This window comes from Lupinus angustifolius, unplaced genomic scaffold, assembly GCF_001865875.1.
Source record: "Lupinus angustifolius cultivar Tanjil unplaced genomic scaffold, LupAngTanjil_v1.0 Scaffold_11_35, whole genome shotgun sequence".
NCBI classification, from domain to species: domain Eukaryota; kingdom Viridiplantae; phylum Streptophyta; class Magnoliopsida; order Fabales; family Fabaceae; genus Lupinus; species Lupinus angustifolius.
Genome location: NW_017718530.1, coordinates 1 through 27,277, shown reverse-complemented (window position 1 = coordinate 27,277; position 27,277 = coordinate 1). Strand labels below are relative to the sequence as shown.

Sequence of the window (27,277 nt, the reverse complement as noted above, 5' to 3'; positions counted from 1 at the left end):
TATATATATATATATATATTATTAATTCACATATTTGAGTTTATTATTTTGAATAGTAAATAAATACCTGGTTTGGCATTTTCATATCTCCCAAATGCAGTAAACATCCTAAACCCATTTATTTTATTTTTATTTAAAAATCAACTCTTCCTTCTTTCATTCCCTCACTCCAAATGTACATTATTCTCTTATCAATGACAAGGTTCAGGTGAGTGTGTGTTTCTTTTGGTTCTATTCATTCATTTACATTTGTATATTGTATGTATTAACTTTGTGTGGTTCCTTGTTTAAGTGACAGAAAAGCAACAACAGCAATATTAAAGGAGGGACAAAGAAGGAGTCCACGAATATGTGCATTGGAAAGCAATGCTAATAATAATAATAATAATAATAATTCATCAACTTGCATGAGGAGAAGGAGGGGTGAGGGAGGATCTGTATTCCATACTAGAGGCAGAAAGAGGACAAAACTGAAACCACTTCAACAACTTGCTACTAATAATTCATCTTCACCACCAAATCAGGTACTATATTATCAAACATGGCCATGTCACATTCCAAAATGATTAGTCATCATTATTCTACTCATGCCTTCATTCAACCCTCACAGCTACAATCCACAACTTTTGTGCCTGAGAAACGAATACTTCAACTTGTCCTTGACACTTTACAAAGGTGGTGCTCAATAGTAAAAACCTTAATTGTCTTCTTTGATTTAGATATAATATTTGAGCTTGTATTGAACTATTGATCATGGACTCTATACAGGAGAGACACCTATGAAATATTTGCTGAACCAGTTGATCCAAATGAGGTGTGTGGTTATGATATATTGTGGATATTATACCTGTCTTTCCCCTTCTAAATTACTTTATGGATGGAACTTTGTGCAAAGGTTGAGAATTATTATGAAATTATTGAAGAACCTATGGATTTTGGCACCATGAGGGCTAAACTACATGAGGGGATGTACACTAGTCTAGAACAATTTGAGGTTTACATCCTTCATTTTATTTGATATGCCCATCTCATTGTTTCTTTTATTAATCTAACTATCTAATGCTGTCACAAGCAATTGGCAAATACATAATTTGATTATATTTAAATCTATGTCATTTAACACATGGTATTTGGACCATTATGCAGCATGATGTGTTTCTAATATTCAACAATGCGATGCATTTTAATTCTGCTGGTACAGTATATTTCAGGCAGGTATGAAGTATAATGGTAGTTAAGTTTGATGTCCCAATTTTTACCAAAAAAATGTCTACTTTCACTTGGAGAAATGATTTATCAACCCTTTGGTTTTGCAGGCTCGCACTATAAGTGAAGCAGCTAAGAAAGTTTTTGATTTATTAAGGACTGATCCTGAGAAGTTTGAATTGGAATTCTCTGAAACAAGGCGAAAAGTTGGTAGGACGAACCAAGGAGATTTTAGGGATACAACATACATGAAATCCAGTGAAATAACTACTGGTGTGCCCTCAAAAACTACAACATCCTCTTCCCGTGGTACTTCAAATCGGAAAAGCTTGAAGGCAAATCATGGATGTTCTGAGATTGCTAAGCATGTTGATGCAAGAGATCTTGAGCTTCCAACAGGTAAGTGGACAGTCTTGTCTGAAAAGATAGATTTTGTTGCATCCTATTTGGTCTTGAAATTAAACGATGATTTCCTAGTTGATCATAGTCTGTGGTGGGCTAAAAGTGTAAAAAATGTGTCCTTAGTTGAATAACACTATTCTAATTGTGATTTGTGTATTTTGGCCTTATAAAGAAAATAGCAGATACAAATGTTTTGAAGTTGATAGGCGCTGTACTTATAGAGCTTTGTCCCTTGGTGAGGATGAGTCAACATTTCCAACTGTCTATGGTAAATTGAAACAGCTTGAGTATGTAAGTCTTTTTTGCTCCATTTGTCATATTCATCAATTCCAGTTTGGATTGGTTATTCATTGTTGGCTTTTATTTCATTATCCTTTATATAGGTTAATCAGCAAGATGTTGGGTATAGAGATAGCTTGATGCTGTTTGTTAAAGATTTAGGACCAAGTGTCCAAAATATAGCCAAGAGGAAATTGCTTGGATGTGAAATTCATACATCATCTACTTCTACCCCGACTAGACCGTATACTTTTAGCACAACTACTGCCCTGATGTCTCAATATCCCCCTTTGAATCGATCTGTTAACCATTTAAATGAGATGAAAAACACCCGAGAGACGATTGATCTGAGTGGAGGTAAACCTTCTTACATCAATGATAAGACTGATAATGTAAAGCTTGTAGGAGGGACATTGATTGCTGATAGACAAACAGGTAGTAGTCCCTTAGAGGCTAAACCTCAGGGTAGTCACAATAGGTACTTGGGGTGTGATAAAGTGTTCTCGGATTCATACTATTTACGAGCACACGCTGATGACTTGAATCATGGATCCAAAGAAGTTGGCAAGAAGTCTATGATGATGTTATTGGAGAAATCGAAGTTGGTTAATGAAGAACAGCTATTAGTGCCTAATGTAGAGAACTTCCAAGGTAATAATAATTTGTTAAACAAATGCAGGTTTGAATCACAACCTTGGCCCTTTGAAGGTAGTGATTTTTCATGTTTTGCTCAAGATAAAAGGCAGATGCCAAAATTGAAAACAGAAGAAAGTGTGTCAACAGTGGGTTCAAGTTGTGTGTTGAATATGCCATATTTGAGGACACGGGTTGATAAGATAAAGTCCTCAGATGAAGATTGTAGTGTGAAGAGTAGGCCTTTTTCTGGTTAAGTGAGTAACTACGAGGGACTTTTTCCTACAACTAATCTTGGCACTTCACTTTACAGTCATAGTCACCAGCATTAGTACATTACCTTGCTAAATGAAAGGTAAGAATGTGTATTATTATAGAACAATATTCTGGGTCCAACCATTGTTTGGACTTCACTTTATAGCACTAAGATGCCCTCTTTTGTTGCAAAATGCTCATTGATGAGTTATCAGGATTAGTATACTGAGATGGAGACTCATCCTCTATGTTATAATTGGTTGGAAAGGAATGTTATTGTTATCATGGTGTAAATATTCAAGGTTTTCAATCTTTACAAAATTACACGTATGAAACTAATCTTGATATTTCTCTTCTTTTGAATTAAAACTTTAAGGCATTAGTTTCATGAGCATTTTCTGTTTATAAACTCTTTCATTTCTCCTCTCATATCTAATATGAGACTTCACACTTAAATAAATCTAATATTTAATATACAAGATGGTCCTATGTTGTTTGTCTCATTTAGACTTTGATATATATTTGAATTAGTTTTTTTATTGCACTCTAACTAATAAGAGTGTAAAAGTGGAAATTGTTATTAAGGGTTATTGCCTTCCCAAATTTTATTTCTTCCCTTCACAAAGTTCTAAGCATTTATATTTATTTACAAAGATTGTTTTAGTTACATATAAAATTAAGTTTAAGTAAAACTACTATTTTTGGCTTAATTTATCCCCTCTACTCTTTTTTATCAAAATCACTCTCTAATTTCTCAAATAGGTCCCTCAATCGTTCTGTTCTTCTCCAAAGATTCTATGTCTTCTGCGACACCACCACCAAGTTTTATCCGAATTTACCATCATCGTCCTAACATTCTCAATCAAACTAATATTCTACTCCCTCTATAGTACCAACCTAGATGTCACATCAACAGAGTAACATCTATTATTGTTTGAGAGTGTCTATAATTATGGTGGATATATTATTCAGAGAAGTAAAATAGAAAATAAAATAAAATGGTGATTACATGGTTACCATGAATTAGTACGAATCCTACGTTCAAGGTGACCCACTTGTCCTTTATATTTTGTTTGAGTTATTATTTGATAGGAAACTTGTATCTTATTGAACTATTCTTGTTCTTGTTATTGTTGTTCCTTGTTTTGTCATCGCTGTTGTGGCGGTGGCTGAGAGAGAGAGAGGCTTTGTGTAATAATGGCATATAGGAGAAGGCAAGGAATGTCAAGGGCTTCCACTTTCAAGGAAGAGATTCATAATATTAATATTAATAGTTTGGATCAAAATGGAACCATTACTACTCCAACTTTGTCATCTTCATTTTCCTTCAATAATCCTTCTCTTTCTTTCTCTTTCTCCACTACTACTCCTCCCTCTCACCATCAAACATCCAAGGTAAATTCATTCATTGCTTTATTCTTTCATTCAATTCAATCCATCAAATTCATTGCTTCATTCCATGCAGAGTATTGATACATACGGGGAAGGATTAGAGAGAGGAGATCAGTCGAAGAATGGTTTTTGGGGAGTCTTGGCTCAGAAAGCAAAAGAAATTCTAGAGGACGAAGTGAATGGAAAAGTAGTGGATGAAACATGGCAACAACAACAACAACCACCAAACTCTCAAACTATCCATCAAACACAACTCAAGGCTTCTCGCCACGTAAGGTGGCTGCCAACTATGTATTATTAATTTGGAGAGTCATTTTATATGGTACATTTTAATTTCATGATAGATATTATTGGAGTTACGTTGTGTGTGACAGGTGGCAATGGCAACAGCTGCAAAAGCAAAATTACTACTTAGAGAGTTAAAAACAGTAAAAGCAGATTTGGCATTTGCAAAAGCAAGATGTTTACAACTTGAACAACAAAATAAGTTACTCCGTGATGGTGACAAGGGACTAAACCGTGCAGATGATGATCTGGTAATTAATCATTCATATTTATATAGTGAATTTGTTAGAACTAGATTGAAAGGTTTTTTATGTATGATATCTTGTTCAGATCCGACTTCAACTAGAGACACTTCTTGGTGAGAAGGCTCGACTAGCAAATGAGAATGAGACATATTCACGTGATAATCGTTTTCTAAGGGAAATAGTGGAATACCATCAACTTACAATGCAAGATGTGATGTATCTTCATGAAGGAATGGAAGAAGTCAATGAACTTTACCCTATTCATGATGCTAGAATGATGTCCATGTCTACTACACACTCATCATCATCCCCATTAGGAAATGGAAAACCTATATTTCCTATTCCACAACAAGTAGTTGAACAAGAGGATCACAATGATAAGAATACAACATCAGAAGAAGAGGCTCCTCCACTTTCTGATCATCATCATGTTAACTAATATACTTCTATTATTAGTCTTAATTAAAAGATATTGTAGGCTTAATGCATGCATTAATTGTAGCATTTATTCACTTCATTTTACCTTTATTCTTATCATAGTAATTGAGAGGGTAAAGTAAGGGTGGGAAGGCCAACGATATTAGTGTTGCGTTTGCCAAAAAAAAAAACAAATTTATTAATTAATTTTGCATGTATGTAACTTGCTCGGTCAGATTTATTCTACATGTATTGGCTGATTCTGTAACTAAAAGCAATAAATATTAGATGAAAATAATTTCTGGTTTTGTTTTTTATGCTCTACGAATGAAACCCTCATATTCGGCCTGATCTAGTTAAGTCTAGGCCACCGGATAATCGTAAATTGGCCCTCAATTTCTGGTTTTGCTTTTGGAATGTTTAGGAAATTGGCCCTCTCTTCTTCTCAACATGTAGTTCCAATCATGAAACTTAGGAGTAGGTTATAGTGTTGACAAATTTTTTATAAATAATGTTTTGATTAAAAAGATGAATTATAAGAAAAGCAAACCGTAAAAATATAGTCCATTTAAATCAAGACATATTTCTGAATCTACCTCTACCTTTAATTCAAATTTATGACTTCAACTTAGTTATTTTCACACGTCCTCTTTACTTGGTATAACATTTTTGAAGATTATTGAATTCCTAGTTGTTCATAAAGATCATACTCCAATCATTCAATATTAATCCAAAATATGAAAATATATTTTATGATATATTTCTTGATTAGAAGTTGAAATGACAAGATGTTGGGTTGAGCCATGATTTTAGAGTATATAAATTAAGAAATGCAATACATAGGATTGGGTAGCTTGAAGGTACGTTGGCCCAAAGAGTCTCCTTGGAGATCACTCCATTGGTCTCCAACATTTCCCCATATCCTGTAACCTTCTCTTTCTAACTCTTTCCTAATCATTGACTTGTATCTCACTGCACTTAGCCCTTTGTATTCTGCACTCCTACATCAACCAACCAATTATTGAATTTGACTTGGAAAACATATGGACTTATTCATAGCATGATTTTAGTGATACATACTCATTTCATTTCATTTTTTATTCATAGCATGACTTGGAAGAGGAAATTTCCTCCAACCCCCAATTGCTTATATAAAATGACAATGCTTATGCTTATATATGGGGACACAACAGTTTCATCCTATTTATGTGATCCTTTCAAAATCATGTGTACAATAAATGAGTTGGTTATTAAAATATCCTTATTTACTTAAATAATTTGACATGAGAGATAAAATGATTTAGTTTATGTAATCAGTAACAATTTTGATAACGTGCATATTATCATTGACAAATTTATGGACGTTTCTATCAAAAGTTCATGACAAATTGCGACAAAAAACTATTAAAAAAAAGTACATAATTTGAGGAAATAAAAAAAGGCATGCATGGATTATTGGACCGACAGAAGTGACCTCTTTCATTTAAACAATGGTGATATAAATATCTAAAATTAACATTCTGTAAATAATTTAAATAATGAGAGTTATTGGAATAGCCTTATTTTCCAAGACCAGAGTGGAATGTTAGTTTATATGCATGGTTTGCAATACTTTTTGAAAATAAAGATATTAAATATTGATTGGTATAGAAAGGAATAGAGTGGTGTTTCTAGGAATTTACTTAAGGATAATTTAATCCACTTCACACCACCAATTACGCCACTTGTTTTGTCCTAAGTCATAATCATATGTTTGAGACAACCTTGATTTAAAGTATCAAATCATTTTCGTATATAGCACTAATGATGTTCTTATTATGTCATAACTGGACTCACGTTTTTCATCTTTCAACCAAAGGAGTACAGTGCCTTTCTTTCTTTCTTTCTTTCTACCTAATCAGGTTAGGTTCAACAACTAACTGTAGCACTGGGTGTTATCTACATGTCCTGTCAACACTACATTCCAATTCTAACCATAACTCATCCAATAATTGTTCAATATCTCTCACTCCACATTTTTTTACCATATCATAGATAATAGGGTAAATCTTGTAAATATTCTTATAAAAAAATAATATATAATAATTAAATATGAATAATAATCAATGTAATAACAATATAAAAAACTCTTATTCTCATTGCATACATCTTTTTCTCAAAATTAAATATATTTAAGTATTGATTATGGTTAGGTTACCTCAAAATAAGGCGATGGTAACCGTTAAAACCTTGGTCATGCAAGTTGTGAGTAGTGATTTGAAGGTGTGTTGCTTGGTCTCTACCAGTTAGCAAGAAGACTTTGAATCCTCTCTCTATCAACTTATTGAACAATCCTAACACCACAGGATTTGCTGGGCACATTCCCTTCATGATCCATGGCTTGAATTTTGATGAATCAAATGGGTCACACCTGCACATAATAACATTTTATCTATTCATGTATTAAACTGTATAGTGTATAAAAAACATATCCACACCAAAAACACTCACCCAAATCGCATTGCTTTGTAATAAGAAATATTAGAGATGCAAGTGTCATCCACATCCAAAATCCAAGCATCTAAGCCATCACTAGCAACACTTATTTGAGAGACATATCCTAAGATTTGGTCCACAATGAGTTTAAGATCAACCTCATATTGTCCACCTGTCATGTATTTCTCAACATGCTTGTAACACTTAGGTGGGACCGTCTTCCATCCACGCACATTGTTTGTCTCCACTGCTAATCTCCAACTCAAACCATAACTATCATCCTTATTCTGAGGATGATGATTATCTTTCTGTACACTCAACACAAACTTCACTAATAATTCAAATAAATATGTTATTCCCTCTACCACTCTTTGTACCATGCTTCTCTTTAACACCATCTTTCTTTGGCTAATACATATATAGTAATATATAGTTTTTGAAAATAAGGTGGACGAAGAAAGTGATTAGAATGATGAGAATAGTATAAGACAACCAAAATTTGGAAATAGATGGCACTAGACTTCCCTTTGTATACACATCTTTGTGACGTGTGGTGGAGGATTTTTCATTGATGATGGCAGAGAATGACGAGCACAATAGAGGGACTTTTATGAGTTCTTCGGCGGAAACTTCATAGAAATGAAAAGGAAGAAGTCTTATCCCTTCCTTCTATTATTGGACAATATTTGCTGAATGAATTTTAAGCTTAGAAAACTAGAATATGAAAGTGATACAAAACAATTATATATTTCTTGGATGATTAGATTGGCTTTGCTTCTAGTTAGTCTTTATTCCATATATATGATACCCTTTTTGTTTAATTTTGACAAGAAAAGTATTATTAACACTTTTGGAATCAACTCTTCATTATTGTAAGGATTAACATCCAACCCAAACTCATGGATATCCGCCTAACCTAGTCCTCGAGAGTAGAACAAGTCGGTTTACATAAATTAAAACAGGGTTTCAAAATCGGACACGTTAATGATATTGTTCTAGGCGATATAAAAAGCGAGAAAATTATAAATTAGATGGTTGACAGATTTAGAAAAAATAAATGTAATTTGTCCTTCCTGCACCTAATTTAAAAAGTTTGATTTCTAAATTAATTATTTATTTTATGTAATTATCCAATTTTAAAAGTTTGATTTCCAAATTGATTCTTTGTATTAGACATATTTTAAATATTTGTTTTTTATAAACTGCTCCACATATAGAAATATATAAAGAAATATAATATCAATCTATTAGTGCTCTCATTAACTAATTCACTCTACAACGAATACGGTTGGAAAATGGCAAATTAATGGCAAGTTAATGAGGTTATTAATATAGACTTTTGGTGTAAAATGAAAAAATCTCAAGTCCCATATTGGATGAGGTAGGTATTTGTGAATGTTCCATAAGCTTTTAGTACTCTTTAAGGAGTATGTCCCAAGGGGTATAATGGGTTTTATGGTGGATGATGACTCACAGAAACAAAACTCTCTCCTACGAGCGTGCACACTTCACCACCATCATCACCTCTGTTGTTGTCGTCTGACCGACTCATATTCGGTCTTGGGCCCAACAATTTTTCTTTTATTTCTCTTTTAGGATGTGTTGACTAACCAAGTCAACATGCGTGTGACTGAGTCAACATACAGTTGGATTATGAGGAAAGTGGGAAGGAGGATCTGGTCATTGAGGAGGGAGATTTGGTCGTGTGAGCATTGGACCTTTCCTTACCGTCAAATATTGTGGTCGCTGGGACGAGATATTTTTCCAGGCCCTCAAATTTGGTGGTCGTTTGGGACGAGATCTTTTTCTAGGTCGTCGGATAAACTTGACCATTGGGGCCTCAACATATTAATAGAGGCCTCTCCCTTTCAAAAATATTCATCCTAGTTTAGAGCATTTCCTCAACTTTTCTTTTCTCCCTCTCTACCGAAGCATTTTTTACTTTCTTTTTTCTCTTTCTTTGTGGTACAAGAATTACATAGGCAACCAAAGTGTGAGAATTTTGAGAAATGGCATAGGCAACCATATTGTGGGTATTTTAATAATTGACACTAGTAGCCAAATTATGAGTATATTCGAGATCAGTTCATATAGTGTAGTAAGAATTTGAATATAGAGAACGATGCTATTCTATCTTGGGGACGGCGTGATTGATAATCTGATTACACATTTTGGACAGTGTCACGAAACGTCTTAAAGAAAGAATGAGATGATAACACTAGCAACAACTATTGAAGAAACAAGTTGTCTTGTAGAGATTCCCCTATGAGAAAAACCAATATCAATTGTGTTGATCCATTATGATAGTATTTTGATTGTTGTAAAGATTGAGAACCATTTTTATAATGATTAGAAATGACAAATATGTCGTAAGCACAACTCTATTAGAGTTACTATTGACAGGAACTAGTAGAGTGGATTAGAACTCTATTATAATTATTATATATAAATATCACATATTTATCTCTTATACTCATTCATTCAATTCTCATCAAGTTCAATAAAGATCACAAGACCTAAGTTGGTTCTTGATTTTCATCTTTCTCATACATGAGTTTTGTTTACTCTTAAATCATCTTCTCTTTATTCTTTCTTTATGTGATGGTATCAAATTTTTTCATAGAGATATGTTACAATCAACAAGCATGAATTCATCTTTCAATTTGTCAAACAACATAGATCAAAATATGGATCTTTCACATGATCAAACTTCACCTTTTTATATTCACCCTTCTAAAAATCATTCCATTACTCTAATGTAACCCTTGCTTAATGGTGAAAATTCTCAGCAGTGGTCAAGATAAATGAGAATGTCATTGATCTCAAAACATAAACTTGGATATGTTGATGGAACAAAACAAATGCCTCTCAAGCCAAAAAATTTATACTCATCATGGGAGAGAGCAAACAATATTATGATCTCCTAGATTTCGAGATCAGTTTCATCCTCAATAGCATAAATCATCTTGTGAATATTTAAGGCATATGAAATATATGATAAGTCGAAGGAGAGGTTCTTTCAAGGCAACTTGCTTAGAATAGCATAATTACAAGAATCCATAGCCAATTTCACACAAGAAGAGTTGAATGTCACCAACTATTTCACAAAGTTGAAGATCTTATGGAATGAGTTTGATAATTTCAGGCCTCTTCCTAAGTGTTATTGTTATGTTCCCTGCATCTATGATGCATTGGTCAATGTGACTACTCATAAAATTGAAGAAAATGTGATTAGATTCCTAAATGGACTACATGACGGATATGCCAATATGAGATCTCAAATCATGTTAATTGAGACGTTGTCCAATATGAGTAGAGTCTTCTCATTAGTGGTGCAACAAGAAAGACAATTGTATGGTGGAGAAGTGGAAGGCAAAGTCCTAGCAGCAGAGACCAACTAGAGAATATGAGGCTCTTTAGGTATGAATACAAATGGAGGAAGAAGATCATACGGAAGAAGTTCCAATAATAACTATGGCAGAGGAAACACTTCTTCAAGACCTCCTTGGGGCAAGAAAAACAACATTGGGATGTATTGCACACATTGCAAGAAGAATTGTCACACTATTGAAGCTTGCTATAAAATCCACAAATTCCCATCAAATTTTTAGTTCACAAAGAATGAACAAGTCAATTCTGCAATAAGAAATGATGATGGTTAAAGGAATGTACATCTAATTCCAAGTCTCAATATGCATCTAGGGTATTAGATAGTGGTGTCACATACCATATTTCCTCTTTCATACCACTTTATCTTGTTATTACAAAATCAAACCCATTAGAGTAACACTTTCAAATGGTCATTCCATCATAGCTTCTATTTCAGGCACCATACTTTGAATAAAGACATGATCATACACAATGTTCTCTACTTACAAAGTTTTTTCATATAGCTTCTATTTCAGGCACCATCTTGCACCTTATCTTTTGATAGCTCTTACGGTTAAGTCAGAACAATGACTCTTTGAGGACATTGGTACAACTAAAATTGCAAATGGACTATACATCTTGAAGGCCATTCGATACCAAAGTGTAGTTTCCTTTTCTATTGTCAACAATGCAAATGTACCTAGATACAATTTGTGGCATTACAAATTGGCTCATGCCTATCAAACTTGTATGGAAATGGTTAAAACTCAATTTCCTTTCATAACTTTCAATAAGTCCCATGATTGTGAGATATGTCATTTAGCCAAACAAAGAAAACTTACATTTAAATTTGAGACAAACACACTCTTTAAAATCATTTAGATACATATTGATATTTGGGGACCAATTTCTATTGTCTATGTGGATGGCTATAGATATTTTTTATCTATGATAGATGATTACCCAAGATATACTTGGATTTATCTACTAAAAACAAAAGGTAAAGCATCCAAAATGCTCCAAGATTTCATTGCAGTGGTAGAAACACAATTCTATGCCAAAGTAAAAATAGTAAGAAGTGGCAATGGAGTAGAATTTTCCATGTCATCTTTCTATTTAAATAAAGCAATCCAACATCAAACATAATGTAGATATATATCAGAACATAATGGTGTTGTGGAAAGAAAACACCAACACTTATTGAATGTAACAAGAGATTTGTTGCTTCAAAGTCACATCCCAAAGATATATTGGTGCTATGCCCTAAAACACTCAGTTCGCATCATCAACCTCCTTCCCACACCTGTCTTAAACAAAATTTATCCTTTTGAAAAGTTACACCAAAACAAACTAGACCTGAATCATCTAAAGGTCTTTGGTTCCCTATACTACACAAGCACATTGCCACACCAAAGAACTAAGCTTGATGATAGAGCAAGAAATGTGTATTTCTAGGATACAAAGTTGGAACAAAGGGTTATGTTGTGCTGCACCTCAACACAAGGGCCTTGAAAGTTAGTAGAAATGTTATCTTCAATGAGTCTTTATTCCCTTACCAACATTATCCTGCAATAACAAATACAACCCCTGAACCTCCAACCCAACCAACAAATCACACCATATATGATGATATATTCCTAAACATTCAAGCCACAAACACACATTAAATCTCAAACACCACAATAAATACCCCATCCCATCCCAACAACACACAACCCTATTATAATCCCCCACCTCCTACTACTGACCCTCCAAGCCATAAAACAGAGCAACCCCACATAAGAAGAAGCCAAAGAGTATCAAAGCCTCCTACCTACTTACATGACTATCATTGTGCTCTCAAACAAAAACACCTAACAATAATGCTTGATCCTTATCCGTTGTCCAATTATCTTTCATACCACATCCTAACACATAAATATAAATGAAGCATTTTATCTATATCTACTCACACAGAACCAATGACTTACTCTCAAGCTATCACTAATCCCAATTGGATAGAAGCCATCAACAAGGAACTTACTACTCTAAAACAAAATAATACATGATATATACTGATTTGCCCAATGATAAAAGAGCTATTGGATGCAAATGAGTATTCAAGATCAAATTCAAGGTTTATGGTAGTGTGGAAAGACATAAGGCAAGATTGGTGGCAAATGGTTACACACATATAGAGGGAGTTAACTACATGGATACATTCTCTCCAATTGTTAAGATAAGTACAATAAGGTTGATACTAGCATTAGCCTCCATTCACAATTGGCATCCCAAGCAACTAGATGTGAATAATGTTTTCCTCCATGGTGATTTAAAGGAAGAAGTGCACATAGTGGTACCCCATGGATTACAAGATGATGCACCACATCAAGTATGTAAGTTCGAGAAATCAATTTTTGTCTAAAACAAGCTAGCATATAATGGTTTGCTAAGCTTTCTGATTTCCTTGTCAAAAATGGCTATGGGAAGTCCAAGCATGACCACCCACTCTTCAACAAACACATTTCAAAACACTTAATATCCATAGTCTTGGTCTGTGTATATGACATTATTCTAACTGACAATAACCTTTAAGATCTCACTACTCTTAAAGGTATTCTTCATGCCACATTCAAAATAAAGGATCTTGGTAATCTTCAATATTTCCTTGGTCTGGAAATAGTAAGAAACAAGATATGCATCTCCATCAACCAAAAAAAGTATGCTTGGAAATCATCTCTAATGCAAGATTGCTTGGTCGTAAACCTTCCACCACTCCTATGACTAGTGGCACTCACTTATATCGGGATTCAAGTAAGCCCTACCATGACGCCCCTGCCTATAGGAGACTCGTAGGTAGATTAATCTACTTGACAAATACAAGATCAAATATAGCTTTTGTTTTTCAGCAATTAGTTCAATTCATGGCCAAACCAACTCCATTGACCATAATTGTGCACTAAAAGTCCTAAAATACCTCAAGGGTACCTTTGCATTGGGTCTCTTCTTCATAGCAAGTTCAACAATTCGTTTAGAAGCATATAGTGACAATGATTGGGCTTCATGCCCAAACACAAGGAGGTATGTCACTAGATTATTTAGGCAAGTCCTTCATCTCTTGTAAATCTAAGAAGCAAAGATCAATATCTAGGAGCTCATATGAGGCCGAATACAAAGCAATGGCAATCACAACTTGTTAGATCAAATGGTTATCTTATCTCCTTGATGACTTGCACCTCCTTCCTTCTACTCCAGCTACCATGTACTGTCATAATCAATCAACAAACTACATTGCCTCTAATCTAGTATTTCACCAAGGATACTGAAACCATCGTAAGAAATAAGCATCGTGACCAAGATAGTTGGTGCACTTGACTCGGTCATTGATGCGCCCAACATCCATGCACCAAACTCCCAAGCCTCGGTTAGAAAATCCAAGCATCCCTCGTTCACACAAGCCAGATTGTCTCGGTTAGAAACTAACCCTTGCATGATAGAAGGCATGATCACGCATGCCAAGTTGGCTCGGTCAGAGGCCCACCTTGGCACAATCACTTAGGCTAAGTTGCTCAGTTAGAGGCCAACCTTGGCACGGTCATATAGGCCAGGTTGGTTCAGTCAAAGGCCAACCCTGGGAACACTAGCAATGTTTGCTTGCGATACAAGCAACTTATCTTAATCTTGTTAGTTAGGATAGTTGGGAGATATTTTGGATGGTTAAGATTTAATTATCATATATAAATATTACATATTCAACTCGTGCACTCATTCATTAAATTCTCATCAAATTCAATAAAGATCATAAGATCTAAGTTTTGTTTACTCTTACACGCTTTCTCTTGTTTCTTTCTTTTTGTGAGAAGGCATTTAATTTTCATAGCCTAATTTTGGGGAATGTAAAGGCTGGGTTATATTACAAAACAATTATTTTATAAATTAATATGAAAAAGAGAGATTTTCATATGATTACAGTGATATAATGTGGTAATCCCAAATATGATTCTTATCTTCTGTACACAACTCAATTCATTTATCATGATAGATATTTAGTCACATCCTTTTAATTTAACAAAGTTGTTCAATCTTATGTCCACTTGTATCAAACTTTATGTTTATGTAAGAACATTTAGTTTTCTCCTCACATTAGTCGTTTTGATCCATCATATATTGTTAATCCATGGCAATGTCCCATCTAGAATTCATTACTTCATCTTCGACCCATCTCAAAGCTTTAATCCTTTCATATTAGGCTTCACGATCGGTACTTGAAACGAGCAACAATAAACTATTATATAATTTAACATATCAATGCACAATTCACATTGAGTGTTCATAATAAGATTTAAAAAAAAACTCGACTAAATTTTAGATCAAACCGTTTTTTTATAGAAATTTACCAAATTTGAAACCATTTTCATAACCAAACATATACATAATACATATTCTTTAATACACCTACATGTCTGAGTACAACTTCATTTTTGCAAATTGATGGCTTTAGTATAAAAAATCCTAAATTAAAAGTTTCATAAAATCATAAAACTCATATTTCTAAAATCAAATTAAACAACACCCTAACATGTCCAAAACACGAGAGTTACAATTAAGAATCTAGTTCTTCAAAAGGATAAATGGAAACACGTTAAAAAAATCTATGAATTTTCTCAACTTTGAACATAAAATAATTCTACTTAGTACTTACTAATATCCTATATATATATCATAACATGTTGAACACGTTCAAATATATATCAACTCCAATATAACCAGTACAAATGAGTATTATTGAACAATATTTCTAGGCAAAAGGTTCAAATGCGTGGAGATATATTAGAGATGATCATATGGTACTTGAGTGGAATATATAGGCGCGGAACAACTATGATGGAGGGTTACACTGATTGAACTTTGAGAGAACATGGTTCAGGAGATGTGATACTTTTGAAGTTTAGAAAAATGTATATGCATGTAATGTTTAATTTCAATTTAAGTAATTAGAAAAATGGCATCTCCTTCTTATTCCAATGGTGTAAGTTAGCTTTTTCGTTAGGAATTGAAATTTGGATAATGAAGGAACAACATGATATTCATTATCTATATGGTATTCTGATTCACTTTTTATTGATTAGATAAATATCGTCTCTCCCAAAGAAAATATTTAATTTTATTATATTTAACTTGTATGATGCTAACATCATGTAATTCAGAAATTAAACTAAGAATTTGTTATATAATAACAGCTAAACTTTGTGATCTATAAATTAAAAAATGGGTTAGTGACATTGTAAGCCACCTAGCTAACAATAAATATGAAATCAAATGCCACATATCATTATAAACAGATTACATCCAATTTGAGAACATTAAAACAAGTAACAACTTACAAACACCAATCATACAATTCTTATACTATGAAGTGCTTAATCTTACACAATAATTATAAACGTAAGCACTCAAAACAGAAGCAATAAGATAATCCAATGAATACAATACAAGTATTTTCCATCACTCAACTTTTATTTATGTGTGATTTAAGTCCCCAAACTTTTCAGGATATATAACATTATCCCCAACGAAGTAGATATTGTCATAACCGAGAAAGTTTAACGACAAAAATCATCTGAAAATAGTTGGCAAATAAAGTTCACAAATAACTAAAAGTTGAGGTAAGAAAAATGCATTCAAGGCTTTATTTAATTAATTTATAGCCCAACCTTAGATCTGTGGTGAGGAAGAAGAAGTAACATAATCTCATCATTGAAGAGCCTTAATTAACTTAAAGAAATCATTGTAAGATGAGCCTCCAATATTTGTAGCTTCAATTGATTTGTTCTTCCATTCCAAACTATTTTTTCTGAATTGTTTTCCCTTTTCCCCTATAAGCATTTCCTTGACAAGTGTTGTTACTTCCTCTCTTTTTACATCTTCTTTAATGTCCATTCCTACACCCCAAGTTTTGCTTAAATACCTACAGTTAGTTTGTTGCTCAGCAAAGAAAGGCCAACCAATCATAGGAACACCACCACATATACCTTCAAGTGTTGAATTCCAACCAGAATGAGTTAAAAACACTCCAACTGAAGGATGATTAAGAACTTGTTCTTGAGGGCACCAACTTGTTATATATCCTCTATCTTTGACCTCATCATAGAACTCTTGTGGCAATTCAGTAGAGTTACCCATTACCAAATCTGGCCTCTTTATCCATAAAAATGGTAGGTTACTATTAGCTAGTCCCCATGCAAATTCCTTCAAGTGTTTCTCACTCATCCTAGCTATACTTCCATAATTAACATATATGACTGAAGAAGGTTTCCATTGATCTAGCCATTGAATGCACTTTGAGTCATTTTTCCAAAGACTTGACCCACTTGACTTGAAGCCATTTTCCTTGTCAGGGAAATGTCTACCTAGCAAGTGAAGTGAGCCAATGTTATATATGTTTGGGTTTTTGGCCCTTAAGACTTCAAAGGCATCACTTTCGAATTCTTGAAATGTGTTAATGATGAGTGGAGTTCTCAAACAGTTTTGTGCCTCACCATCCCAGAAATCAAACATGCTATCAACTTTCTTAGTGTCTCTAATGAAGCTAGGAAGGTCTTTCAGTCGAATATCTTTCATTCCAATTATCCAATCTAGACTTGTATCAAAGGTGCCATCAGTTTCAAAGTTTTCATCTGAAAATTTCACAATATATAGTAAATTAGTTATTGTCATTCCATTTAACATGTATGGTGATGATAATGGTGATAGGGGTAATTAGGGTTTTGTTTTTAGAACAACCTATGGCTAGCTGTTTTATTTTAATTGGAACCGAACCATCCCAACCTATGGTGATTGTGTATAAATTTTTACACTAATAGTATATAAATATTTCACTCTTCAATAAATAAAAAAGTATAATATTTATACATTGTTAATTTAACAGATTTAGAATGTAATATCTATACACTCTCTATACAAAGATTTATATACATTTAGTGCATTATTTATTATTCTTTTGTATTACTTTTTTAAGAACTTAATATTTATTAAAAACTTTACATGTAAAATCTTAAACATCGTACGTTCATAGAATAGTGCAATTTTTTTTGAAGTTAAAACACTTTTTTTTAAATTAAAACACTTCTTATAAAAAAACATAATTTTAAAAGATTTTGAAAGTGTTTTTTATAAGTTAATTTTAAAAAATGTTTTGTTGAGATAGTAGTTTTTAAAAATTGTTTTCAGTTTTAATAAAAAAAACTCAATGAATTGAATATTCATCCAAATCTATGAGAGTGAAGTTATGAATGGATTAGAATTCATCCACTAAATTTAGATATAAATATATTACATAACTTAAAATATGATTTAAATACATTTATATAGATTAATGGATATCATTTCATGATCTAAATCCAAAATTTTCAATTTGCTACCCATAAATTTAGAGAATAAGTCTTAGTGACTATTATATCTATTTTCTAAAGGGAACATGTATTTCAATGACTTCACACCAAAGATCCCACACAAGCACTTACCAACTTGAAATAATTCTTAAATTTAAAGTATCACATAGAGCCAATTATTTAACAATTAAATATATTTTTTATCTATGAAAATTTTGAATTTACGTTTTAGTTTCTATATGTTCCAAAATTTTGATTGAATCCTTAGTGATGATATGGCTCATACATATGTGACACATGTCATAGTAATTTGTAACATGGTTAATTGTGGTGTGACATATTATTACATGAGGATTAAAACTAAAATAGTCAACTAAGTAGGAACTAAATTCAAGAAAAAAAATTGGGGGAATAAAATTACTTCAATTTTCATAAAATAAAAAAATATTTAAACCTAAATATATTTTCTTTGCATAGACAATAAGTCTTTATTTAGGACAACCAGTTGATTAGGTAGTTAAAAAATTTGTAATACAAGAATAAAAAAAATAAAAGAGGATAAGGTAACGGATTGAATTGAAACTATATAATAAGATTGGATAATAAACAAGCATGGTATGTGTAAAATGATATAAAACAATTCGACTATATAAATATTATAATATCCCTCGTAAATTGACCATGTATCTTGGGATTTAAGTTAAATTTTCTGTGATGGGTAATCGTAAAAGATTATTTATGAGTTAACTAAAAGAATGTAAGTCGGTTGAAAAACTTAAAAGTATCTAAAGCTCAAATACTTAAATAATGTAAGTTTTCTTATCAAACATTGTAAGGAGAAAAAACATTCACATTTAGTATGATAAATGAAATGTTAGGAAGTAAATCTCATATCATTTACTTGATTATATTTGATTATATAAGGCATGATCTAAATATATATTTGTTTTAATTATTTTTGTCATAGGATGGTTATGAATAATTACATGCCTCGTAACTTGTTTGATGATGTTATTATAAGTGTAAAAGTATTGAAGATTAATATAAAGATAAAAGTAGAGGAACCTTTATATGGAAAAATGGCTCTTTGAACAAGTTGATGGTATTGCAAATATCCCATCAAGCCACAAGCTGAGGCAGTCCAAAACACAAACTCTGGTATCCCTAAATCCTTTGCAACTTTTCCTGCAAAACTCATAATCCCATCATAGATTATGGTACTAACAGGAGGAACACCAGGTGAAGAGTTAAGGTTATTAACAAGCTCTTTCAATGGTGCATAAGAATGTTTCTGATTTGCAATACACAAAGATGGAACATCTTGTGTTGAATCAATATCAGAAGGTGGCAAAGCATCGGGTATGGTTTTAAATTGGAAATCTGGTTGACCCTTAACAAAATCATGTCCAAGAGACTTAATCAAACGCCTATGGTTGAACTCATTGTTCACAAATGTTATATGGAAACCTTTGCATCGAAGGAGTTTTGAAAATTGCATGAATGGATTTACATGACCCTGAGCTGGGAATGGCACACATACAACATGAGGCTTTTGGTTTTTAGACAACTCCATGTTTTGTTTCAATGTAACAAATTAAAATAGAGTTATGAGAAGCTTGCATGTAGAGGCTATGCTTTATATAAGACCATCATCAATAGTGTGATGGTTAAGGATTAACAAATAATATCACTTCATTCAACAAATATCAACATGCACTCTCATATAGTCTCAATAGGTTCATAAAAAACATCAGTAGTTACCGAAAAAGTAATCTATAAAAATTTTATCCATGATAATCAATTTTAGTTTGCTTTCGATTCATTTTCATTGTTAATTTGCTTATATTCATTTCAAAACATGGCAATGCTATAATAGATTTAAAACAAACTTGGCAAATGAACATATTTTTAACCTCTAACAGTCTCTATATACACAGAGAGTGAGTGAACCTCTAATCATCATTGTTATATCAATCATACTTATTATTCCTACAAATTTTATATAAAAAATGTTCCCACTTGAAATTGTATGCTTGTATGAGAATGACTCAATAGAGAAAAAAATTTATATAAAAATTGTGAAAACAATAAATATAAGTTATACAATCATACATGATTCGTTAGAATTAAAATTTAGTTGGTAGTTACATAATCACTTAAAAAGATCATGCAACTTTATCTTTTACTCTTAATCAATCAAATAAAATTCAATAATTCATATTAACTATTCGTATGACTTAGGATTATAATTGTTCTCACTTGAACTCTAGTAGCTCAAGTAAGAATAATTATCATAAAATGTGAGAAGAATACATCTTGACCATAAAATTATTTGTGGATGATTGAGATTAAATTTTGGTCAATAGGCACATGGTGACTTATAAAAGTCATATATAATTATCTTTAAATTTTGATTATTTAAATAAAACTCAATACTTTATATTAATTGTACTTGTTTCTTAAGTTAACAATTGTCCTTACCTACGTCATATCTTTTATATAAACACTAAATCATATTATTTTTCTACATATATTATTTCATTAGATAAGAATATTTTTTGTAATAATTTTTTTATTATATAGAAACATTTTAAAAATAATATTTTATAAGACGAAAATAAAAGCGGAAAGTACTCCTTTTTAACCATAAATGTTAAATGATAGCCTGGAATTTGAAAAATAATTCTATACTATTTTTTCTATGATACTCTGACAGTTGATTTTGATATCATTGTCGCTTTGTAATATCAAATGTGTCACCATCACATGATTGATTATTGAACTGGTGTTCAACCCCTTCTAAAAATGGTGACTAATATGTTTATAATATCACAAATAAAACGTAGTCTGTTTTTAGAAATGAAGTTTGGTGCAATTTTCAATCGGTTTAAAAATATATTATTACCTTCACTCCTAATTAAGTGTGCTTTTAAAAATATTAGTTCTTTTTTCTCTGTATTTATAAAAATACCAAGATAACATTAATTAATATAACTTTACTTCTACTTAATTAATAAGAAAGATAATAAGTTAGCATCCCGATAGAGTAGAGACGCATATAAGAAAGATAACAAGTTAGCATCTCGATAGAGTAGAGACATATACACTGTTATCTCCGCAAGTAAAATAATTATTATCAAATTTTTTGGTACTATTAAAGTTATATTCGTACCTTTTTGGTAAATGATTAATCTTTTTTAGAATACATATTGTCACTCTCAACAAGTGTCGCTCTCAATTATCGAATTCTTGATCTTTTTAGTCATCTTAAATATCTAACAAAGCCTTATACCACTAAATCAACACTTTGTTGATAGTTGTATCCAATTTGAAAACATAACTTACAAATTATATGGCAAACAAAAAACAAACACACTTACTCTTACATTGAAAATCAATCTCTAAACAAATAAATAAAATATTGCATAAATTTCATACACAAAAAATATATGGACTGCATTTTTTTAATTTATGTTTTTTGTTACAACGTTAACCATTTATTAATTTATGTTTTAAAACCTTAAAATACAACTAAATTTTATAAAACAAAACACTAAATGAGAAAAGTAAAGAAAGACCCCGTAATTGTATATTATATAAATAACATCATTGTTAAAAGACCGTAGCATATATGCCTATATGTCTTGTAATTTGTTTTTTAAAACAATAATGGAAAATGAGATGTCGGAAAATAAACTATCCAGCAAGTCCACATGTTGGACTAAAGTACTGTTGGTGAAGGACTTGTCGTAGTTCATTGGGCTGTTAATAATTTGAGCATTACATTATGTCATGTTTTGTTTCTCATTCTAAACCATATATTTCTTATCATGTCTAAATAATTTTATATATGTCACATTTCATTATGTCGAGGTCAGAATAGGTGTCAGGCCAAATAATGGAATGGTTATTAGCTTTGACCTTTTTGCTTTACCAATTTCAGATACTTCATTACACAATTTACCATTAACCTGTTGTTTCATGAGAAACATTTAACTGAAAAGTACTTTACTTGTTCTCTTCAAAAAAAATAGAAATTCAAGAACATCATTTTTTTATCATTTCATGTATCACTTATTTTTTATTGTCTAAAAAACAATATATGAATTAAATATATATTAACTTTATATTTTTTGAACAACAATAAATAAGAGTAGATGAATTAGTGCAAAATTTGGAATTGTCATATGAAATATTCCCATATTGATGCACTACAACCCCTCGCTAGTTGGTATATCAAAGTTTGGCTTGCATGTATATACAGGAAAGCAAGCTAATAAATCCCTATGTATTGATTATTGATGAATCATTACATGTGCAATTATTGGGTCTTCTCAATTCTTCCTCAAAAGTGGGAATATTTAATATTATCATTTCTTGAATAAAATTAATTTACTTACACAAAAATGTCATGTTCAATTATTGATCTAAGACAAGAAATGATGGTAGACAAACCAACTACTGTTGTAAGGTAATGTAACATGTCTATTTTGGGTGTATGTCATTCGTTATTAATCCTTCCATTTTAGGTATCTATTGATTTTAGTAGAAGGGGTATTTTAATAGGTTTACACGGTATTTAAAATGAGGATCAAAGATCTCATGTCCCAAAAAAAATATAAATATATTAGTTTATATTTTTATGACTTTTCTTTTTAATTGGTCCTACTTTTTCAATTGGAGACACAAACGGGGATGAGTTTAACTCCCCTCTAGGAGAAGCCACTACTAGAACATGAGGTTGAATTTTTTTTTTTATTGAAAAATAATATAAAATCATGGTCATTGAAGAGATTTTTTACCATGTGTTATAATTTCATCCAGCATTCGAGATGGTCCACATTCAATGGGGATAGTTGATATCTATTCTAAAATGAGACCACTCATGAGGTACACATTTTTATAAGAGAAAAAGTATGTAACGATTTAATAACGCTTGTGCGATGAATGCAGTTAAATGTAAGGCGGAAAAAATCAACAATACTCGGTAAAGTAAGCACTATTAAATATGATAGGTGAATACACATTCAACAATGTTTGCTTCAATTAGCGCTGTTAAAAGTCATACATTCACACATTCAACAACGCTTGCTTCAACGAGCTATATTAAAAGTCATACATTTACACATTTAACATCGTTTGTTTCAGTGAGCACTGTTAAAAGTCACACATTTAATAATGTTTTCTTCAGTGAACGTTGTTAAAGTCGTACATTCAATAGCACTTGCTACAGTGAGCAATATTAAAAGCCATACATTTAAAGGCACTTGCTTTAGTGAGCGCAATTAAATGTCACATATTTAACCGTGTTTACTTCAGTGAGTGTTGTTAAAGGTCATACATTCAAACAATGATTATTTTAGTGTGTGAATCTTTGCAGATTTGAAAACAAAATTTCGCACACAATAATACACATGTTATTCAGTTTTATGTTTCTCTTATTCTTCTCATTCTCCATGAGTTAACTTTTTTCTCCTTTGTTTTAAGTTTCTATCTTCAAGAGTTATCAGTTTTTGGTTTCTCTCTTCAAGCATAAAGTGAATCATTGTCTTATTTTATCTCATTTATTTTTCTTTGGTTCATTCTTGCTACTTGCATTTACATCTATGTTAACTTTTTATTTTATAATATAGGAATATGTCGAGGTTAAATCTAGCTAAAACTTTTGATGATTTACCAAATTTGCAATCTGTGTATGTATTTCTTTTATTTGGTTATTATTTTTGGTATAAATTTTGATTATTATTATATTGAATATGAGTTATGTCTTTTTGTCATTGATAAAAAATCCTTTCATTTCTACAGTTAAGGTAGACAAGAAATTCATGGACTAATTGTATATATCTTCACCACATTCGTCCCTTTTATTAGTGGATATAATCTTGGTTAATGAATTTGAACTAAGGGAGACAAGTTCATGCAATGATTTATGAATTGAGTTTTTAAAATTATGTTTCTATTGTAAATGTGGTGGAATACGTTGAACATATTTGTCATGTGTTTGATAGAATATTTGAGAAAGATGTTGTCTTATTTAGAAAGTAGACGTTTAATGACGCTCGTTTTAATGAGCGTTGTTAAATGTCTATTTTCTAAAGCACTGTTGAATCTAACCTTATATTCTACTGCACTCACATAGACAACGTTCGAAAATGCTGTTGAATGACGATTTTAAGCACTGTTGTTTTGTTATTTTGGGTATTGTCTATACATTGTTCATATCATTTATCATTCATATTTAACCATTATTTATTTTTTAAAAATCAAATAAATGATGAATGGTGTAATAACTATATATAAATCATTATAGTGATGATACATACATACTACACTCTATATAAGGGCAACGTGTAAGGAAGAATTAAAAAGGTTGTCATTGTGTAAGAAAATCTTAATTAAGAGTCTTAAATATATTTTGGTGTCTTAAGTATAACCTTAGCTATTAAAATGGTGACATGACAAAATTATAAAGTTGTAAAATCTGAAATATGGGGATGCCCTCAACATCAACCACATATATACCACATAGTAAGATATGTTACAAAATCGATTCTAACTTTTAGGCTTCTAAATGAACTTATTATTATCTCTACACATTCAAGACATGTGAATGAAAACTACTAGATATTTTTGGGAATAAAAAACATCAACTTATATATATAGTTGGAGAAATATACAAGTTGATAGATCATGTTTCCCACTCGGTCCAGCACTTTGATTTTATTTAACAAAGATACAAATTACATGTGATGAGTTAGGTGCCATTATTGATCTGCACCTTCTTTGCTGTGAAAACCACTACTCGATGTACCCATATTTGGCTTGTACAATATATAACCAAAAGTAGGTTTATCAAAGGACGTTGATGAATCATGACATGATGAACAATAATTGATCTAGCACACGGACACCAAAAATATATTCATTTGATTGTAGACAAATTGAATAACTTTTTGTACAGAGTAATTATTGAATATTGGCTAAAAGAAAAAGATAATAAAAAAACTTTTTTGAACCAAGCAAAATGGAAGTGGTTAGAGATCATCTTGAATCAAGTAAAAAGAAGTGATTATGATAAAATCATCATCATTAATAGCTTAGACACGGTGTTGGTGGTAGATATTTTTTCATAAAATTTAGAGACAACTCGAATATAACATTATTATAAAATTTCTATAATTAATTAAGATAAAATTACTCCGTTATTATTATCTTTTACCATTTTTATTAGATTTTATTAAAACAAATATTAAAGTAGTTTGTAGAGTAAAATAGACCATCTTATTAAAATGGAGTAAATTACACAAACACCTTCTGAGTTTTAATAAAATTACACGAATCACCTCTCCCTTTTTTTTGTATCTATACAAACCATTCCTAATTTATATGTTCACATTGTATTGATTATTGTACCGTTAGTTGAATGTTAAATGACAGTATCATGTGTATATCATATGTCATTTAATAAAAATTATGACAAAATTACCATTTTTCTAGCTTTACATATATTATGTTTTATATACCGCTCATAAACTGTTTGATAAAAGGTTTGAAAAAAAATTGGAGTGAAATATATATTGTGGTTTAACACACTCTTATGAGAGTTCCTTTTGAGAGCCATTTATACCCGTCAATAACCACCTTCAATATGTCTAAAGGTTACCTACGTGAGCAATATCAAGAATTTCAGTATTTCATGGTCAAAGACTTTGAGGCTACATGTGACAAGGATAAGAATCCACACCCTCAACAAATAATTGAGTTTCCATTTATCATAGTTAATAGTGTGGCTCAGGATATCCAACTTCAAATGAGAGAGATCAATAATTTTCAGCAGTATTAAACTATTATGGTAAACGCAAAAACTAAAAAACTGAGTGTAAAACAAAAAAATGCACCATAAAAAGTAGAAAACATGGAAATACAATAAAGAAAGGTAATATGGTTTCTACTCTAGTAATCACTCTCCCAAAATTGATTTGATTTATTTAAATCATAGTTTGAGTAAGAGGATTTCTTTTTTGAAATAAAAAAGAGTTGTATTGGATGAAGTAGAAGATAATTTAGTATTTTACTAATTTATTTTAACTTTTAGTTAACAATGTTACATCAAAAGTATGTATGTGTAAGTATAAAAAAGTGAGGTATATATCTCTTGTCTCACAGTTTATATAATTGTATGTGTCATGTGCTTGTAATTGATTATAAAAATATATTTAAGTTAAAATATCATTATAAAATATTTTTCGACCAATCACAAGTCCATAACATATCAAGCAACACAAACTGTGGGACAACAAATATGCTCCAAAAAAAAGAAAAGGGATAATATGTGTAGTCTCATTAAAACACTTTTATTTTGGAATTAAATTAACTTTCAAAGCTGACTTTATCAGCAGGCTTTAGAATAACACGTTGATGAAACCATCTTTATTTGCATACATAGCCTAGGAAATTAAATTATTGTTATAAAAACAAATTGGGCTTTAAGTTTGTTGGCAGCCCAAGATAACCCTTACCAAATGAGAATGAATTGAAATGTGAGGTAAGCATTTTAGGTTATGAATTAGGGGGAGAGCTTCTAGCTTTGTGTCGCCAGCCGCCAGCCGCCAGGTCCTGGATGAAGAGTTCTGCTCCGGCGAGGTGGTAAAACAACTTGGACGACGACAATGGCGGAAAGAGAAGAGCCACTCACGGTATTGGCTACGAGTTCACAAACTCGGGTGAACCCGACCATGAGGGGATGCCCCGCGCCTGGGGTGCGGTTTGGCAGCGGCGATGGTGCTGCTCACAATTATAACTCCCTTGATGGCTGGCTGATGTCATTTTATTTTCTTTTAACACCATTCCATCAATGCCTCAAAATTATAACTCCCTTGATGCTTATTATTCAATACTCATGGATCATACCTTTCATTCCACTTCCGGTTCCTATATTAATAGGAGTGG

At 31.7% G+C, this 27,277-nt stretch overlaps 4 protein-coding genes across 7 annotated transcripts; 2 read left to right on the top strand and 2 right to left on the bottom strand.

Moving 5' to 3' along the window:
• Nucleotides 1-194: 194 nt before the first annotated feature.
• Nucleotides 195-1,739, top strand: LOC109337829 (bromodomain-containing protein 9-like). The gene is made up of 7 exons (XM_019574899.1): nt 195-208; nt 293-524; nt 611-675; nt 769-814; nt 896-994; nt 1,147-1,215; nt 1,317-1,739. Exons 1-7 carry the CDS (start codon nt 195-197, stop codon nt 1,737-1,739), a joined length of 948 nt encoding a protein of 315 aa, XP_019430444.1.
• Nucleotides 1,740-4,108: 2,369 nt separating this feature from the next.
• Nucleotides 4,109-5,404, top strand: LOC109337828 (the record flags this gene model as incomplete). The annotated part of the gene is given in 4 exon segments (XM_019574898.1): nt 4,109-4,170; nt 4,241-4,438; nt 4,542-4,703; nt 4,783-5,404. Coding segments are annotated over 4 exon segments (776 nt in total), but the record flags the coding sequence as incomplete, so codon positions are not given.
• A 445-nt stretch (nt 5,405-5,849) lies between these two features.
• LOC109337827 (acid phosphatase 1-like) lies at nt 5,850-8,246 on the bottom strand. 4 transcript variants are annotated; one of them, XM_019574893.1, is made up of 4 exons: nt 8,115-8,239; nt 7,605-8,021; nt 7,312-7,524; nt 5,850-6,115 (listed from the first exon to the last, which is right to left on the bottom strand). In XM_019574893.1, the coding sequence occupies exons 1-4, from the start codon at nt 8,156-8,158 to the stop codon at nt 5,938-5,940; spliced, it is 852 nt and encodes a 283-aa protein (XP_019430438.1). In that variant the 5' UTR covers nt 8,159-8,239; the 3' UTR covers nt 5,850-5,937. The 4 variants fall into 4 exon arrangements, with proteins under 4 accessions (XP_019430438.1, XP_019430439.1, XP_019430440.1 ...); XM_019574894.1 differs by having other exon boundaries at nt 7,605-7,997; XM_019574897.1 differs by having other exon boundaries at nt 5,985-6,107; nt 8,115-8,246.
• An 8,026-nt stretch (nt 8,247-16,272) lies between these two features.
• On the bottom strand, nt 16,273-19,935 carry LOC109337830 (7-deoxyloganetin glucosyltransferase-like). The gene is made up of 2 exons (XM_019574900.1): nt 19,394-19,935; nt 16,273-17,614 (listed from the first exon to the last, which is right to left on the bottom strand). Exons 1-2 carry the CDS (start codon nt 19,899-19,901, stop codon nt 16,692-16,694), a joined length of 1,431 nt encoding a protein of 476 aa, XP_019430445.1. The 5' UTR covers nt 19,902-19,935; the 3' UTR covers nt 16,273-16,691.
• Nucleotides 19,936-27,277: the final 7,342 nt, after the last annotated feature.

Excerpts from the sequence above, each read along its gene's own strand:
- LOC109337829 (XM_019574899.1), top strand. Across the intron at positions 676-768 it reads GTCCTTGACACTTTACAAAG|GAGAGACACCTATGAAATAT; the intron begins GTGGTGCTCAAT and ends GACTCTATACAG. Across the intron at positions 995-1,146 it reads CTAGTCTAGAACAATTTGAG|CATGATGTGTTTCTAATATT; the intron begins GTTTACATCCTT and ends ACCATTATGCAG.
- LOC109337827 (XM_019574893.1), bottom strand. The coding sequence starts at position 8,158 with ATGAAAAATCCTCCACCACACGTCACAAAGATGTGTATACAAAG. Across the intron at positions 8,022-8,114 it reads ACAAAGATGTGTATACAAAG|TATATATTACTATATATGTA; the intron begins GGAAGTCTAGTG and ends ATTTTCAAAAAC. Across the intron at positions 6,116-7,311 it reads TACCATCGCCTTATTTTGAG|GAGTGCAGAATACAAAGGGC; the intron begins GTAACCTAACCA and ends TGGTTGATGTAG.
- LOC109337830 (XM_019574900.1), bottom strand. The coding sequence starts at position 19,901 with ATGGAGTTGTCTAAAAACCAAAAGCCTCATGTTGTATGTGTGCCATTC. Across the intron at positions 17,615-19,393 it reads AGCCATTTTTCCATATAAAG|ATGAAAACTTTGAAACTGAT; the intron begins GTTCCTCTACTT and ends TGAAATTTTCAG.